The sequence below is a fragment of the Electrophorus electricus genome, chromosome 17 (assembly GCF_013358815.1).
Source record: "Electrophorus electricus isolate fEleEle1 chromosome 17, fEleEle1.pri, whole genome shotgun sequence".
In the NCBI taxonomy this organism is placed as follows: Eukaryota; Metazoa; Chordata; class Actinopteri; order Gymnotiformes; family Gymnotidae; genus Electrophorus; species Electrophorus electricus.
The window spans coordinates 7,756,750-7,775,325 of NC_049551.1; the positions used below are offsets into that span (position 1 = coordinate 7,756,750).

The 18,576-nt window shown below is 43.6% G+C and overlaps 1 protein-coding gene across 1 annotated transcript in view; it reads left to right on the forward strand.

Moving 5' to 3' along the window:
* Window positions 1-13,663: 13,663 nt before the first annotated feature.
* The window catches only part of LOC113589022 (ubiquitin carboxyl-terminal hydrolase 32-like), a 16,836-nt gene continuing 11,923 nt past the window's right edge, over window positions 13,664-18,576 (forward strand). The window contains exons 1-9 of the mRNA XM_027028468.2: window positions 13,664-14,059; window positions 14,990-15,117; window positions 15,929-16,034; window positions 16,216-16,334; window positions 16,707-16,866; window positions 17,324-17,455; window positions 17,666-17,773; window positions 18,122-18,237; window positions 18,438-18,500. Of these exons, the coding sequence (XP_026884269.2) occupies window positions 14,002-14,059; window positions 14,990-15,117; window positions 15,929-16,034; window positions 16,216-16,334; window positions 16,707-16,866; window positions 17,324-17,455; window positions 17,666-17,773; window positions 18,122-18,237; window positions 18,438-18,500 (990 nt within the window). The 5' untranslated portion in view covers window positions 13,664-14,001. The remainder of the gene's footprint in view (window positions 14,060-14,989; window positions 15,118-15,928; window positions 16,035-16,215; window positions 16,335-16,706; window positions 16,867-17,323; window positions 17,456-17,665; window positions 17,774-18,121; window positions 18,238-18,437; window positions 18,501-18,576) is intronic.

An 18,576-nucleotide genomic window follows, 5' to 3' on the forward strand; every position in this document is an offset into this window, starting at 1 on the left:
GTGATTTTGCTATAAAAGATGGAATTATGGTCCTTGATTTAATAAGTGGCCTGGTGCAGTTTGGAGAACCTGTGGTTGTAGGAAGAAATAAAGGTGAGTGAAGCTGCGTGGGTGTGTTCAGGAGCAGGTGGAGAGTGAGGCTGCGTGGGTGTGTTCAGGAGCAGGTGGAGAGTGAAGCTGTGTGGGTGTGTTCGGGAGCAGGTGGAGAGTGAAGCTGTGTGGGTGTGTTTGGGAGCAGGTGGAGAGTGAAGCTGCGTGGGTGTGTTCAGGAGCAGGTGGAGAGTGAAGCTGTGTGGGTGTGTTCGGGAGCAGGTGGAGAGTGAAGCTGTGTGGGTGTGTTTGGGAGCAGGTGGAGAATGAAGCTGCGTGGGTGTGTTCAGGAGCAGGTGGAGAATGAAGCTATGTGGGTGTGTTCGGGAGCAGGTTGACAGCTTTGCTATAGATGACGACTTTCTCTGGAACATGTGCACTCTCCTGTTTAACCTCTGTCAGATGGCGTTCTCACTCATGCAAAGGCCCATCACCATTAGCTAGATTTCCAGCAAAAATAATATTTTTCATGGAATTACTAAACTTGTTAAATCAGCTAAATCTACTCACAGAGAAAATGCAAGCTGTGTGTAGGAGTTTGAGAAAGTGTAGCCAACGAAAGTCCTGTCAATCCAATCACAGCATACACACTGCATATTCCACTCACTAATACAGCAAACTATCTTGCAAAACTTTCTATTTAAAATGCTAAATTAAGAGTAAAGCTGCATAAAACTAAGCGCAGCAATTCAGAACAAGAAATAACACCGAGCTAAACAAGCAGACGGTGATGATGTGCAATACTCATAAAACGCCATTTATCTGTCAGTGAAAATTCAAAATGGCCATTCTGGTTTCCTGACACCCACATTACCTTTAGCTAACATGGCTGGACAGACTTTAGGCTGGACTCAAGCTGTCTCTGTGTGGGGTAGATTGGTAGTGATGGACCCTGCTCCTATCAGCAGGCCTCCCTGACAGCTCCGCGTTCCCGGGCCGTGCGTGGGCAGACGCCGGTGCGCACGAGCAGCGGTGACACCTAGCCGTGCCGTGCGGCAAAGGGAGACGGGTCGTGCGCCCCTCGGAGCCGTCTGCTTTGCGTAGGGCAGAGTCTTGGTGTAATTGAGGAGTGTGCTTAAACAGGCATTATTCTAAGTACTGCAGCTTCCCACTGCATGGCTGGCCTTCCATTTATCATCAGTGGCACTGAAGAGAGAGAGAGGGAGGGAGGGAGGGAGGGAGGGAGAGAGAAGGAGAGAGAGAGGGAGCAGCCAAGTCTACAAATGTGTGTCAGCGTGCAGTTCCATAGGGGGATTGTGGCAGGGCTAACGACTCCGGCATACTCCATCATTCATCTTCTTTTAAAGCAATTCCTGCTCCTCATTTCATGCAGGCTCGCTTCTTCATGACACACATCGTGATGGAGGGCCATTCTAATGTTGAGTGAATATCATGGAGATTAAGTAATGAAAAATTGATTGCAAAGTCTCATGTGCTTGTAATTTGTCTTATGAATTAGTCAAGCAGACCTATGTTGGGTTAATATTTTTCGTGTCCTCGCGCTTTGTCAGAGATGCAGCGCGAGCGGTGTCAGCGGTGAGCTGCCTCTATCTCCCAAACGTTCACATTTTATTCTGTGAGAAGATATGTGGAATAAAGTACCAGAGGAGGGAGGAGTAGAAAGAGAGAGAAAGTGACAGGGAGAGAGAGAGAGAGAGAGAGAGAGAGAGAGAGAGAGAGAGGACAGTGGAGTTTAGGTTACTGAGAGAGATTACATTTCAAAAATATCACCGACAGGACAGACAGGATAATCAATCACTCCAGGGAGTACACACACACACACGCATACATGCACGTGCACACACACACACACAGTGTTGAAAAGAATTGGAGCCATAAATCAGTGCTAGCTGTCATTGGGGCTAATGTGTGCAGAGTGCTGGATAGGGACAGTGGCAAGGCTTTCACGCTGTCCCACGCTTCACTGCCGTCTCCCAACGATAACAGCCACACTCACACTGTGTGTGTGTGTGTGTGTGTGTGTGTGTGTGTGTGTGTGTGTGTGTGCATGCGTCTCGGCTTGCACGTGTGTCCTGGATCCACAAAGGCTACAAACCTCATTACAGTGACATGGTGCAATTGGCTTCACTATGTAACCCCATCATTCTCCACTCACAGATAAGGACAGTGGTTGCCCTGCATTCTTATACCAGAAGAAGTGTGTGTTTGTTTGTGTGTGTGTGTGTGTGTGTGTGTGTGTGTGTGCAAGTTCATACAGATCTTTATCCAGACATACTTTATTATTACTAGCTCTTCTTTCACCTAACCGTGTGCTACGTGAGGGGATTCCCCCTCCACTCCTCACTTCCTCCTGGATTTGGACCCATGAGCACTGAAACCAGGATTTTGTTTTTACAACAAATCGCCTCATGATTTATGTGGCTGTCAGAAGTTATGACTCCAAAGGATGGGATTATATAATTACAATGACCTTTCATTTGCTGGGTGTTTAGTTTTCCTTGTCTTCTTGCCACTGAGATGCTTATTCTTCCATTAGCCGCTCGGAGTGTGTGCGAGTGTGGTCCATTGGCACACAGGCCAGGAGCGGGAGAGCCTAAACCAGTTATTATTTGTTGGAAGGCCTTTTCACTACACTCTGCTCTCGTCACAGGTCTGAGTTTGTACAGCTGAAGGCTGTGGAAAGGAAAATATTGCAGCGATGACAGTTGAAATAATACGCCTGAGTCAACTGTAACATGGACCTCATGTTAAAAGTAACCTAAACTGTTCTGATGTGAATATGCATGCGCGTAGTCTGTCTCTGGGTCTGTCTCTCTCACACTCACGTTCTCTCTTTCTCCTGTATATGCATGCTGACATACCGACACACACTCATGCAGACCACCCTTGATAGCTTCATCTCAAACATGGAATTAGTTTTCGGAGCTAAAGCACACCTCGCCTCCCTAGCTTGAGGGTCGGCTCTAACAACCTCGTCACATTCAGCCAATGAAGAGAGAGAGGAAGAGGGAGAGAAAGAGAGAGAGAGAAGGAGCTATCAGCACTCCGTACCGGGGGAAAAATGGGAATAAAATCATACAAATACGCATATTTATTCAACAAAGCAATACCACATATGACTTTATACCACTTCTAAAAACCTCATGACATCATGCTTGTAAAGGCTTAACCACTGGAGCCAGTGAATGTGCTGGGTGACCCATTAATGTCATCTTCACTCCCCTCCAAAAGAAGATAGGACTGTGTCATTCAGCCCAGTTCAATTTTTACGATGAGATGCTGGAGGCTTAGTAGCTGTTTCATGACATCAGTGCAGTTCAAGGTAATAGCTCTGTTTAAGCATACGAGGAAACTCAAAATGCCTCCGCAGTTTAGTGCACAGCCGCTGTTTCTAAAGTGGGGCATGTAATGGATTTATGGGATGGCCATAATGACACAGTGCTCCCATTCAAACTGTCTTGCTCCTAGTGCAGGCTCTTAACCACACGGGCCTAGTCCAAACTGACAGAAGCGTGTGAACATAAATGCTACTCTCTCAGGCACTGAGACTCTCTCTGTGTATGGACTCCAAAGGCTGCAAATATATACAGACACTCCCCTTTTCTCCCAGACGCAGGAATTCTGAGACACAGATTGCACTTTCGGATGGACGGTCAGAATAGAGAGGTCAGCCCCTGACCAGTGGCTGCCAGCCATCCATTCTCGCACTCCCTCACATGTAACTGTGTGTGGGAGCCCCACGTGAGCAGGCTGTGTTTGATCAATGTCTCAGCGCGGTTTGGAATAGGAGTGTGAACTCCTCTTCTGCGAGCAAAGCAGGGGTCATCTTTTTCTTTCTTGCTCCTCCCCTCCCTGCCTGGGACCATTTCTCCTCTCTCTCTCTCTCTCTCTCTCTCTCTCTCTCGGTCTGTCTACCTGTCTGTCTCTCTCCCAGGTGACTTTGTGATTAATAGTGCTCGGCTGTCAGGCGCACTCTGCCCTGAATTTCCTCCCACAGTGACACCTTTCTCAGTCAATCTCCATCTCTGTCCCTCTCCCAGATGAGCAGAAAAGAACCCACTCACATGTTATCTAGGAGGGACGGGCCAAGGAACAGAGAAAGGGAAAGACTCCAGAGTCTTTCTTCCAGCACAGACACTCAGACAGTTTTGGGATATAACACCGCTGCCCATTCACTACAGTGTATTTGCGAGCCCATTTGCTAGCCCATTAATCTTCATTTGTTTTAAATTAAGAATTCATCCATTTCATTTCAGGTTAAAAAAGGATCGGTTTCCTTTAACGTCCTGTATCTAGTTCTTAATGACCTAGTTTTTAAAATTTGAATTTAGTTTATCTATTACTTTTAAGTTTTTCAGTCCTTGAATACGAAAGGTCTTGCAGTGCAGATGGCAAATTATCCTGCCTGTCAATTAGCATACTTGTGGTGCCTGACTAACAGTAAAAAAAAAGAAGTTCAGAGGTTGTTAGGTTTATCCAAAAGCGATCACTGCCAGATAGCAGTCAACATGCCTACATTAGAAGTCATGAGAAATGCACATAAAACCTTTGTCTCTTAATTATGCTGTAATTATGCAGCTATATCCTTGCTGTAGCTTCACCATTGCCCAAAGCCTGCATTTATGAACCTTAATCTGCCAAAGGAGCTCAAGGGCGTGTGGGCGTAAATGTGTGTGTGACACACACCTGATCCCTGGTCTTGGGCGAGCTGTCAGTCTGGGCTCATCGCGGGACAGCTGGGTAGCAGGGGCAGGCCCAAGTGCGGTGACAGTGAGAAATGTCTCCCTTGCTGTCTTCTGCACCTCTCCTCGCAACCTCTGCACCTCCTTCTGGTCTTGCCATCTCACATATCACACACGTGAACACCAGCACACCCACAGGAGCGCAGGCACACACTCACGCAAACACAAACACGCACATATATTCTCACACACATGCACAGAAACTCACACATGCATGTACACACACATACTGTAGCAAAATACACATATTAGTACACACTCACATGTGCATGCATATAAATTACAAACACAAAACGCACACACACATCTATATATTTTTATATATAGTCAGATGTACTGCACAATAATGCTTCCAAAGCTATTGCACTGAAATACATTTTTCTCAAATTCTGTTTAGACTTTATATTTAAATACTTATGTATTAAATACTTACTACTTAATACTTAATTATTAAATATTTATTACTCTACTTAAAATGTAAGTATTTAAAGCATTTCCATATTTCCATATCATGCAACCCTAAACCCTCAAACACCAAACAATGAGGCCACTGAAATGGTCCTGGAATTTTGCTGAAGTGAGGAACTGACTCTGAAGGCTGAAGTATCAGTAAACCAACAAAGAGATTTGGATTTGGTCATTCAGCTGCTGGACTTTCACTAAATAGCACCACTATAGCACTTGTTGACTCACACATAATAGGCAGGTTTTCAGTGCACATACAACTTTTGACCATATTAGCAAACCGGTGTTGGAAAACTGGCGGCTATGACTAAATTCACAACAGGCATCAGCTTCCCAAGAAATGCAAGACAGACACCAAAAATGTGGACATTTCAAAGCTTCTTCCATTCAATCAACGTAAATCCCCTTGTTATCCCTATTAGCAGTCGTTAGAGCAGCTATGTGACAGCTTTGCTGCTACACATGAGGTACATTACAAAACCTTGAAAAACCTGCCCCCTGGTGTCGGGATGCTGTGGCGGGGTATTCTTCAGGGAGGTGTACATTTTCAGTCCAAGGCAATGTCTGACACAGTTTGGTGCAGGAGTAGGTGCAGATAGTTGATTACATATGTACGCTGTCATACATCTCACAAATTTCTCATCATTTTAAATTTTAGACCAGTTTTTTGGAAGAAATATTAACACATGTTGAACTTATCCCACATGCAATTTTCATTTTTAAATATTTAGCAATAGATGATGACAGCTTGTTCTCCAGAGGTTTAAGAGTGTGCGACGTTTGGCAGCAATGCCTGCTGGCCTGGCTGTCCGAGCTGTAATGTGGCACCGTGTGCGTATGTGTGCGTGTGTGTGTGTGTGTATGTGTGTGTGTGTGTGTGTGTGTGTGTGTGTGTGTCCCGCGTTTCCTCATGGCCTCTCTGATGCTTGTCTCTTCCTCGGGGGCAGATGAAGGACAAGCATCAGAGCAAAGGAGGTCAAGCATTACTGCAGCTATCTAATAACCGCACGGACTTCTGACAAGCCATCTGTCACCAGCTCTGCGTGTGTGTCGGTGGACGTGTGTGTGTGTGTGTGTTTGTGTATAAGATGGCCTCTCCATTAGCGTGGCACCTGAGTGATGCTCCTGCCCCGGTGCGCCCAGTGCTCGTACATCTCTGTGGCCAGACACCTTCCTGTGGAAAGAGGATCAATGCCTCCAGAACCATGCATCATGTGTCACTGGCCAATGCTTGCTTTAATGAGTGTGTGTGTGTGTGTGTGTGTGTGTGTGTGTGTGGTTAGTTGGGGGTAAACAAGCAGGGGCAGGGAGGTAAAGGGTAAAGGTAAGCTGTAGTGGGTGGGGAGGGTGGATAGGGAATTGAATTTCAGGCACATTGAGGTGCTTGGTTAAACAGGATCATTATGGATCGTGCTATCTAAGACTTCATATTGCAGGGTCTGGTTATCAGCTAGAGCCATGTGGAAAGAAGGAGAGAGAGAGAGAGAGAGAGAGAGAGAGAGAGAGAGAGAGAGTGAGAGATGGGAGTTACTTAATTGCTTTGCTGAATGTATATTGTGTGGTGAGTTCACCTTAAATTTGGGCAAGATTACTTTTAACTGAAACAAACAAACAAAAACCTATATATTAAAATAGAAATCCCTGATCAGCCTTTAGCATAAACGTCTGATGGCCTGTGTGCTGGGAAGATTCTGAGGCCTGAGTGTACTCTAACTCTCTCTTGCGCCTCCATCCCTCACATCATACACACCCACACCCACCCACACACCCACACACACACACACACACACACACACACACACACACACACAATTTTTTTTTATGTTTTGCACTTCTATAACTCATTTGTCTTTTTTTAATGATTGAATTCTAGTTCTGCTACAGGGGGCATTCATCACCAGCTCCGCCGCCCCCCACACACACTCATCATTCCATCCATCTAATTCTCAGTTAATAACTCCCTCTCCACTCATTTGCCATTAATAAAGATGAACTGACTCTACTGTCAGCCTCCCCCCCTCATGCTTGGTCTCTTTGTCTTCTAGCTTCTACGCTTCTCCTCACTTCTCCCAGCTCTTGCTGCTTTACCACTCTCTCTCCCTCCCACTCTCATTTTTTTGTACCCCTGACAGAGACGTCCATCATGAGCCGAGGCCTGGACACTGGCTGCCCTTCAGTACCTGTATCATTGGTTCTCTCTCTCTCTGTCTCTCTCTCTGTCTCTCTCTCTCTCTCTCTCTCTCTCTCTCACTCTCTGTCTTTCTCTGTCTCTCTTGCTCTGTCTCTTTGTTGTGTCTCTCTCTCTCTCTCTCTCTCTCTCTCTCTCTCTCTCTCTCACTCTGTCTTTCTCTGTCTCTCTTGCTCTGTCTCTTTGTTGTGTGTGTCTCTCTCTCTCTCTCTCTGTCTCTCTGTCTCTCTCTCTCTCTCTCTTTCACTCTCTGTCTTTCTCTGTCTCTCTTGCTCTGTCTCTTTGTTGTGTGTGTGTCTCTCTCTCTCTCTCTCTCTGTTGCTCTCTCTCTCTGTCTCTCTGTCTCTCTCTCTCTCTCTCTCTCTCTCTCTCTCTCTGTCTCTGTTGCTCTCTCTCTCTCTCTCTCTCTCACTCTGTCTTTCTCTGTCTCTCTTGCTCTGTCTCTTTGTTGTGTGTGTCTCTCTCTCTCTCTCTCTGTCTCTCTGTCTCTCTCTCTCTCTCTCTCTCTTTCACTCTCTGTCTTTCTCTGTCTCTCTTGCTCTGTCTCTTTGTTGTGTGTGTCTCTCTCTCTCTCTCTCTCTCTCTCTCTCTCTCTGTTGCTCTCTCTCTCTGTCTCTCTGTCTCTCTCTCTCTATCTCTCTCTCTCTCTTTCTCTGTCTCTCTTGCTCTGTCTCTTTGTTGTGTGTGTCTCTCTCTCTCTCTCTGTTGCTCTCTCTCTCTGTCTCTCTCTCTCTCTCTCTCTCTCTCTCTCTCTCTCTCTCTCTCTCTCTCTCACAGGCTTACATATTAGGCCATCAATCATGTTCAGCAGGCAATCAGTTCAGGCTCCTCTTTGGCTCGCTCTTTCTCACCTCACCTATTGCTTTTCTCTTGCCATCCCCTGAGTACACTCTGATTAACTGCCTGAAATCGACAGGTACAGAACCACAATTTTCTTTCTCCTTTTCACAATAGAATGACTCATTTAAGTTTTGAATAATATTGATAATATTTGTAGGGAATTGTATGGGTGACCACCAATGTTTTAAACCAAAAGTGTTTTCTTTTTTGTGACTTGCATACAATGACACACAATTAAATGGAAACAGTATATATACATAGTGATGGTCACGCAACGAAAAAGTTTAAAGACAACTTGTGCATTGCAGTCATTCCTCTGAAAAATAAGCCTGTTTTTAATGGCTTGATTACTCTCATTCATATTTATAAACTGGAATAAGATTAAAGAGCAGCCTCCCACCCTCCTGCCAGGCTAAGCACATATCGCTTGTATGTGACAGATAAGCTTCGAGTTAAAAGTTTCAGGTCCTGAATGTGAACCACTCCCCTCACCCGCCCATGAACTGCTTGCATGATTCCCATTGCACTCGTCATCGCAGAGAGAGCCAAGCCATCAATCAGTATTCATGCTTATGCGAATCAAATGTGCAGAGACAATAATGTGATATTACAGGCAAATCAATTATGAAAAGACCCTTAGGGCTGGCAGCGGAGGAGGGCCTGACAGGAAATGGATGCAGGAGCGTGCGGGGGCAGGGAAGGCGTTGTGAGCTTCACCCCTCCATGCCGCATGCTTATTTTCCGCATATGCTCCTAAAACCAAATGCAAAAGTTCACGTGTTCAGCCAAACCCTCTGTCCTTGACTGTGCTGCAGCTCCAGGTGAAGTCCCATCACAGCGTCACATAGCATGCATTGTGCAAATTCAAATCCCTTTTACCTCTGCCCTTTATATTTTTAAATAAAACCAAATGAAAGCAAATGAAACACAGGAGACCACACTGTTTGACATTCACCATATTCGTTCACTTTATTTGACTTGGAACCACTTCCTGCTTTCAGCTTTCCCCTCTGATTAAACCCAAGCAGAGTCGATTGTTTTAGGTCCTCTCCTGGGCCACCGAGACAACAGTTTGGCATCTCTGAGGCCTGGCCAGGCCTTTATATTAAATACGACCGCAAGAGGATAAGAAATTCAGCATGAATCAGGCAGCAAAGAGATCACAATGCAGCACTGGAAAAGGGGAATTATACTGGAGAGAGCGCGACAAACAGAGGGAAAGAGAGCGAGAGAATGGAAGAAAGGAGGGGAAAAGAGAGGACGGCTATAGCGCGGGGAAGTCGGAGCGGGGAGAAGATGGGCTCGCGCGGGGATCGGGGCAGCCGTGGCGGAGCTATCATTACCATACATCAGCACAATGGATGGGGCTTTCAGCGAGCGGTAATAAGAATTTGATAAATCATGAGCAGAGAATTAACTAGACGTCAAAACAATGAGAGGAGGCCCTGACGGATGGCAAGACGGGACGACACCGATTAGTCTAGCCGCTAGCCGGCCTGAGCGGCGAGGGAGAGATGAGCGAAGGAGAGGGGAGAGGGACCGAGGGAGCCAGGGAGGAGCGGCAGGGCCAGACAAGGTCAAAACGAGAACTCGCAGAGGAGACGGGTGGGGAGAGAGAGGAGGAGAAGGTCAGGAGATAAAAGGATGAAGACAGCGCGCTGAGAGGGAGGGAGGGAGTGAGCGAGGGAGGGATGGAGGGAGAGGAGAGTGCAAGCATGAAGGTAGCGCCACACACACTGTTAGAGGAATAACCAGAATCACACATTCATTCAAGTCGATGATGGCGACCCAAAAGTTTTTGCTCAGTTCTTTACACACTGAAGTTGGAATTCGAAGGCACAGTTGCCGAAGCCATACAAAATCAATAGCACATTTTCTTCTGCGGACCTAAAATGTAATTCTGTAATAGACTTTTGGTCAACACATAGTCAACACAGTTTTCGACATTGGCCATATTGCTTAATTACTACAATCTTTTGTGTTGACATGAAAAGCAGCGGTCAGTGAGTCAGCATAGCAAAGAAATTGTAACAGTGCAGGAAGATTCCTCCATGTACACATTCACGCTGCACCTGTGGAGACTGATTGAGTAATCCTTCACTCTGCGATCACACTGTCACACAAGGCAACGTGAATAATCTTCTGTGAAAAATCAATGAAAGCTCAATACAGAACGCCAGGAGAGAAGGAAGGTTTAAAAAGTCCAGAATCTTAAATAACTCTTGCTTATATGAAACGTGATACACTATTGTGTTAACAGGAGTTTTCCAGACCTCTGCTCGGTGCTTAATTAGGCCTGCCCTTGTGGCGTTTGCTTACTGTCCTTGAATGACTTTACTAGGAAAGCTCACCAGCTATTCGTGATCCTGAACTACTGATGCCCCTGCTGGCCATAGCATGTATTTTTCATGAGGCCTGTCTGAGGACGGTAATGAAATCTGCTGTGATCTTTAGTGTACCGGACCTTATCTGTACTGAGGGAGCGTGACTCTACACAGTAACATTTGTTTTTTGAGACAGGACACCCAATCACGATCTTACTATCTTGCTGTTACCCAGGACTCCATGTCTCTATGACCACAGTGACTATTTGTTGTAGATGCATAAATTCTTTAAAATAAATAAATATAAATATTCTCTTTATACTGTTTATATCATTTTTGCCCTCCTCAAAGTGTGCATACATACATTTGCATACATACAGATACATTTTAATGACTGTTGAACATACTGTGCCATAATGACAAAACATCCACCATATCTGCAAAAGTTCAGAAATGCTCATGAGAATAATACTTAATTACTCTTAATTTTGCCGCCATGTCCATGATTTTTTTTCAGAATCAATTAAAAGGACAAAATAGCAAAACACTTCTTGCGGCAGTTTTTTCGGAGAGGTGTTAGTCGCTCAAATTCCTTGCTCAAGACTATTACGAGCTCAACCTTTGTGCTTGATGCGGTGCAATACGCTGTGTGACGCCTGACTTCCCAAAGACAGTCAACAGCGCCCCCTGATGTGCATTAAGAGGCGGCTCGTGTGTTCCAGGCGTTCCAGGTATTCGCCCCTATAAGCAACCTTTCTTCTAATCTTCTAAAATTTCTGCTAACCTCCTAAACTTTCTCCTAACCTCCTAAGCTTTTTCCTTATACACATATTGATTCATGTGCTATGACGAATCAACGCCTGCTCCGATATTATATGCAAATCTGTAAAACAAACAAACAAACAGACAGAACACACAAACATGTATATACACACAGTAATAATGGCCGTTCCCATTGCTCCTGGTGTCTCTGTATATGTGATTGTTCCATGTTGATTTAGCTGTCAGACAGAGCATGTGTTCCCTCTGGGATTTATAGACTGTGATGTCGAGCCAGCGGAGCGGCGACGAATTGGCCAATATTGCGCCGGGCTCATTTGCTTGGCATCACATTAGAGCGGAAATGATGGCCACACAAAGTCATGTAAATGAGCCCGGAGAGCTCCTCATCACTCAGCCTGTCAGCCTCTTTGCTCCGTCATTATTTATGGCTGTAATCACCGCGATCTGCTCCTGGCCATAGAGCGCCCGCGCGCAGTCTAGCCTGTGCCAGGCAAGAGCCGCTGTTGCACGCGAGGTAATGTAAGCATACTGCTTTAAGGCCGCGCGGTTTAACTTCCCAACTTGTTCCCAATTTACAATGCAATGTTTCTCAACCATATGCGAACTTTACAGAACGCCTGAATTTTTCTGAATTCCGATCAAACTGCAATTACACAGCACGGTGTATACAGTTTTATTATCATACCACAGTATTTATACTTAACAATGCACAGTATATTGTACAACAGTTAGTTCCGACCTCACAATCTAAGAACCCGTGCTGAGACTCGTGATATCAGCAGAGCCGGTTTATGAAATTCTCTGAAAACAGCACGGGTTTTCCACACCAAAACCCCGCAGACGCGTTGCTAACCCAACCCGACTCTTCATGCGCTCGACAGTTAGCTGGGCTGTCTTGTATACGTGCATATACAAAACAGGAATTTAATACAGTAGATGACTTTTAGAAGCTAACATTTGACCTGCAGTTCGTTTAATCAGACTCTGAAGGAGACTGTGACCGCAGACGAACATCAAATTCCGTATCTGTCATTACCCTGAAAAGGTCGACTACTGTGACTGCAGAACAATTCATCACACTTAGGCCACCGCCGAAGACAGCCGAGCTGTTTTATGCCAACGCATGTCAGAGCAACCTGTTTTTCTAACTGCAGAATAAACATAAGTATACAAGTTAGAATATACTAATAACCCCAATAAATAAGTAATTTCTAAATTTTAATGCATTTTAGTTCCCTCGCTGATTTTCACCGTTTATTTTGGCTTTAATTTCAAGGTAGTGGTATATATCATGCCTTGTGCACTTGTCACTTGTACAGGTAATTGCTGCTGTTGCATAGCAACAAGTTTTTTTTATATTGTGGCTCTACTATTTGATGGAAATCATATGGAAACATTTAACTTTACATTTTTACTTCGTTTCTTTAGTTTGTAGACCTGTTTGTATAAGTTTTCGGCTCGTGCCTGCGTCCAAACGACAGTCGTAATGTTTATTAGCCATAACACTTCCTCTCGTGTTCTGCATGCTTAAGACTCCACTAGGCTTGTCCAGTACTAAGCCCTTTTGTGCTGAAATAAAGAGCAAAAGAGTGGTATAACAAAGGCAGAAAAAAAACGGCTGTTCGCAGCATCCATACATGCAAGCTATAATTATGCAGTGGTTAGGTGTGAAATTCCATCTTAATAAAAAGCTTACCTTTATTTTGGGCAACCTTGGGAGAGAAATAGAGGCTGAGGATCAAGAAGGGGGCACACACTCCCTTTTTAGACCTGTGCTGCATCCCAAGATGGCTACTACAAATAAGATACAAGTAAGCTAAGACAAATCTCACCAGGTTAAATGAGAAAACAATAAACTAGGTCGACAATGTGGTCATCCAGTTCAGAAAAAAAATCTGATTTACAGATCTTGTTTGTTTTATGTAGTCCTAACAGAAATTGTTGTTTTTAGACCTCCAGAATTAACTGGCTAAAGTCAAAGTTGAATGGAGCCTGGTAATTGGTCATATTTATAAAATAATATTGCATTTTAGGGATAGGCAATATTTACAGATATCTTAACCAGAGATAAATAGGGGCAGATTCCATTAGGGATAAATAGGCCTGGTGTACCTTTTTTTTAAACCAATGAACTAGCTCTGGGGCTGTAAGACAGCCTGTTTTTTTTTTTAAACTAATACTCTGTGCTATACATTGATTATTACTCTGCCATTTCTTTCTTTCTTTATTTTTGCAGAAGTACAACGTAATGTAAAATAGGGTCCAAAGGAAAAAGACTTTCTTATAAGCTACCAACAAAGTTATTAATTTTGAGGCAGGAGTGCTGCATCGCAGTCATTGTGGAATACGTCCTGACTGGGAAACAGGTCGCATGTTCTGGAGAGCACCTCTACGGTCGGGCTCAGTCGGGAGCGCGTCATTGACCTGATTAATCCCGAAAAGACTTAAACGCGGCACCCGGGATCCGCTTCAAAGATCCGTTGGCGTCACGACTGGGTTAGCTAGCCTGGCTAAGGAACAGGAGAGCAGCCAGGAACCAGCCCCTCAGATACAGGCAGTTAAGACAGTCATGCTGTGTTTCGGTTTTATGATATGAAATGCGGAAAACATGGGGGCCAAAGAATCAAGGATTGGTTTCCTCTCTTATGATGAGGCAGTCAAGAGAGGTGAGTTGTGGCAGTTTTAGACACAAGTGTAGCAGGACGTGGCTACTTCTGCAGCTCTATGCTGGCTAGCCACATTAGCTGGCTAGCGTTAGGTTAGCTAGCTCGCTGTAGCGCTAATCAGCTGTCAAGCTCCGTACTAGCTAACGTTATACTTCTCTGTGACAAAGGGATAATTTACATTTAGTTAAAGAACCCAATTGCATCAGTATGTGCCTGAAAATCGGATTATTCCTTTGCAGTCGCGCTGTCATTTTAGCGGTGGTGGTGTATTTACACCCTCGCCTAGACTGCCAATGCAGCTGTCATTTAAGATGGCTAGCTAGCTACGTTAAGACTATTACATACGGAACAACTGCAGCAACCAATCTAGAACCAAGCGAGCTCCTAAATGAACTGTGTCGTTCCGTTAAAACAGCAAAAAGCACATGTTGCTGCAGTTATTTGCGGCATTTCTGATACTGCACTTGAATGCCCCGGGCCTCGTATTTAGCTAACGTTAGCCAGCTAGCTAGTTTACAGATGTTTGGATTTAGCTAACGCTAGTCTGTTGCGGAATTGTTCGGGTGAATCTCCTCTCTTAAAATCCCAATAGGAGCTAATGTTGCTATTTAAATACGATGTTTTAACATATTATTATGTAAGAGTTTCTTATGGCACTGCCCAAATGTTTAACACCACTCCCATGTGTCAGAAATTGCAGTAGTTAGCATCCTTGGCACTACTTAACATTACTGTAACTTTATACGGGTTTGCATGGAAGGTCAGTTCTTACAGAGAGCCGTGATTATCAGTGCATTGATTTTTCATATTTCAGTTCCATAATCTTCAGAGTCCCTGTATTTTTTGTCATCATTTTGACTGTCATGTATTTTTTTTTTTGTCTATTTCCATGTATTCGCTTCTCTAATCGCCTCAATTTCTCTCCTTTAGTGACTGATGTTGAACTCAAAAGGCTGAAGGATGCTTTCAGGAGGACCTGTGGCTTGTCGTACTTTATGAGTCAGCAATGCTTCTTCAAGGAGGTGTTGGGGGACATGGTTCCCCTCAATATTTCAGAGGTAAGGTCAGGCTTCCTCTTGTTGGCAGTGATAAAATATGGCCTGTTTGTGTCCTGGGCATGTGGAATGTGCCTCAGCAAGTTTGAGCATGTGATAATTGGCTTTAATAGGTTTCAGTCTATCTTCTTGTAAGTAGTCTGTCATCTGTGAACTTTTGTTCAGTAATTGGATGCTTAATTGCCTCTTTTTTTTCCCTTAAAAAAAAAATAAAAGTATGCCTCTGCCATGATGGATTTTGTTATGCTAAAAATGTTAATCCCATCTGATTGTGGTTAGCCAGATTGAACTGTTTTTCAGCACTGATTTTATTTACTTTGTAACAAGCCTGTCATTACTACACTAATAATTATGCCATATTTGTGGATGCATATAGTTGACCATATGTTACATTTATATATATATATATATATATATATATATATATATATATATATATATATATATATATATATATATAAAAGCAGTTTTGGTCTTTGTAAATAACAGTTAAATATGAAAGACTGTGCTTAATCTGCTAGGCATGTGACAGAATACTGGAGCTTAAACAGGCATCTAGGGTCAGAAGGAAATAGGTTAAATGCCTGCATGTACATTTCACTACAGATACAAGCAAAAAATGCTGAGCAACTCAAGCTGAATATCTTGTTAGAGATATCATTTCATTAACAGAAAAGAGCAGAGACAACTCTTAAGCAAGATCAATGAATATAGTGTGTTGATGCTTCCAACTGCCATAAATATTTCTTTGTGGGGTATTTTTTTGCCAGTACAACATTTTTTTTTTAATTAGTAGTTTTTCCTTCTCCTTTAGGTGATCTACAGTTCGTTTGGTGGCACATCGAAAGGCCTGCACTTCAACAACCTCATTGTTGGCCTGGTGCTCCTCACCAGAGGACGTGATGAAGAGAAGGCCAGATGTGAGTGAGCTATCTATAAGCCAGTACCTTTTCAGCTTTCATGTGTGCAACGATACCAAGGATATACAAAAAATTATGAGCATTATTAGCAGGATACAGAATGCCGCCTCCAATGGTGTTTTTGACATTCAGGCTGGGGGTTTGTGTTTTTTTTTTTTGTTTGTTTGTTTATTTCTGGCAGACATTTTCAGTCTTTTTGCCAGTGAATCAGGCAGTTATGCCACACGAGAGGACATTGAAGCTATGCTGCAAGCTGTGGATGGAGAAGTCCATCCGTCTCTCAGGAAGTGCTTTACCGAGGTCAGCAGCTCACTCAAGTAGACAGGAGAAATGGATATACATGCATGTATCGTAGGCATAAAATTGTGAAATTACTTAAGTACCTTATGAGCTCTCTGATCCAGTACATAGTTTAATAACCAGTGCTTTTTGATATAACCTGAATATGAGCAGAAATTTGTCTTCACTCGTCGTTTGTTTGCATTATGTGACATATAGCTGAGCAGCTGCGTTTTTGCAGGACTGCATTTCAAACCTAAGCGTGCCTATTTTTTTTTTGCTAACCTCTGAACTTGCCACCGTGCATCAGCATACATTGTGCAGTGAGACACTGCTTGATGGTTGGTCTTTGTCTCTGATTCCTGTTTGTTCTTCTGCCCTGGTCTTTGGCAGGCAGAGAAGGTGAATTATGAGAAGTTTAAGAACTGGCTGCTGCAAAACAAAGATGCTTTCACCTTCTCCCGCTGGCTCCTGTCCAGTGGGGTGTGTGTGACTCTGACCGATGACAGCGACACACCTACCTTCTACCAGACCTTAGCAGGGGTCACACACTGTGAGTGTATTGTTACAATTCTGCATAGCCAAAAGACCAGAGACATTCTGCTGTGCCTAAGTAAGATTGAGCTTGTTTACTTAAAGGATGTGGCACTCCACAGACAATGTCCAACTCCATCCAAGCCCTGTACTTTCTAATATAATGGGTTTAATTCCAAAATCACAACAAGCTGTTGTTTGTGTAATCACTTTATCACACCTCAGTATCATCCTCATGCAAGTGTGTGCCACGATTGTCGTTAATTTAGAGAACAAGTGTGTGTGTGTGTGTGTGTGTGTGTGTGGGTTGTAATAATATAACTCCATTTTGTACCAGGAGTTTCGTGTGGCACCAAATAAGTAGATAAAAGTGAAGGTATGCTTTGCTTTACAAATGTCTGATAATTATGGGCATGTCATAGCAGACATGCATATTCATAACAGTAAGGAATAGTTACTTTTTTTTTGTTGTGCAGTAGAAGAATCGGACATTATTGACCTGGAGAAGCGATACTGGTTACTGAAAGCTCAGTCACGAACTGGACGATTTGACTTGGAGACATTTATCCCATTGGTATCCCCTCCTATTCATCCATCCATAAGCGAAGGTATGTGGTTATAGATTTGGGTTTTTGTCAACATGTGATTTAATGGTTTATGGATTTTTTTTTTTTATTATTATTTGATTTCATCAACTTTTCTTCAGTCAGTTTTCAAAATAGGTTAGTGTGTCACTCAATCAAGCAATTTACCACAGACGGCGAAGTTGGCTTAAGTGAAGGCGCAATAACTGTGGGTTTATGCAATCCCTCTTTCAGGTTTGTTCCATGCCTTTGATGAGAACAGAGACAATCACATAGACTTCAAAGAGATCTCCTGTGGCTTGTCAGCATGCTGTAGGGGGCCCTTGGCCGAGAGGCAGAAATGTGAGTGCGGAGCCCTGCTGTCTCAGTGATGGTAAAAAGGGGATGGGTACTGGGCTCACACGAAATCTGGTACCGGGAAATGGCTTTAATTATCAGTGCAGGACTGTCGAGCAGAGCAATGCTCGTTTCATTGCTGTACTAGCTTTTAAGCATGTTTGTCCGACACAGGTCTGAAACCGTTTTTGGAGCTTTGGTATTTTTAGGCCCAAAGTTTGCTTTCTACCTGAACTATAGCTTGGGTCATGGTTTGAAGTGAATGCTTGTAGCATAAAATGCTGTATGTACAGTATGTAGATAATCTGAATCTTGAGCTTTTGTTGCTTATACCCACTTTTTGCTTTGGAGCAGTTTGTTTTAAAGTGTTTGATGGTGACCGTGATGGAGTTCTCTGTCGACAAGAACTCCATGAGATGGTTGGTGCTTTACTGGAGGTCTGGAGGGACAATCGTACTGACTTCATCCCCGTAAGTGGCCATGGAAAGAGGGCATATTTCCACATCATATCAGATTCTAATATCATACAGGACAGGCTTAACACTTCCAGATTATTTTATTATTCATTCTTTTAATTTATTTTATTTTATATTAGATTTTGATTATTTAGCAAAGCATTTAGTGTATGTGACCCATTTCTCTGTTCTTTTACCTTTTATTCTTCTTACAGGAATTGCAGGCAAATGTGCCTGATATCGTCGAAGACATTCTTAGGGTACATGACACTACACAGGTATCTGTGTGCACTTTTCTTTATCTTAACATACGTTTCTGAAATATATGTGCATACATTGAGGGGCTACAATTTC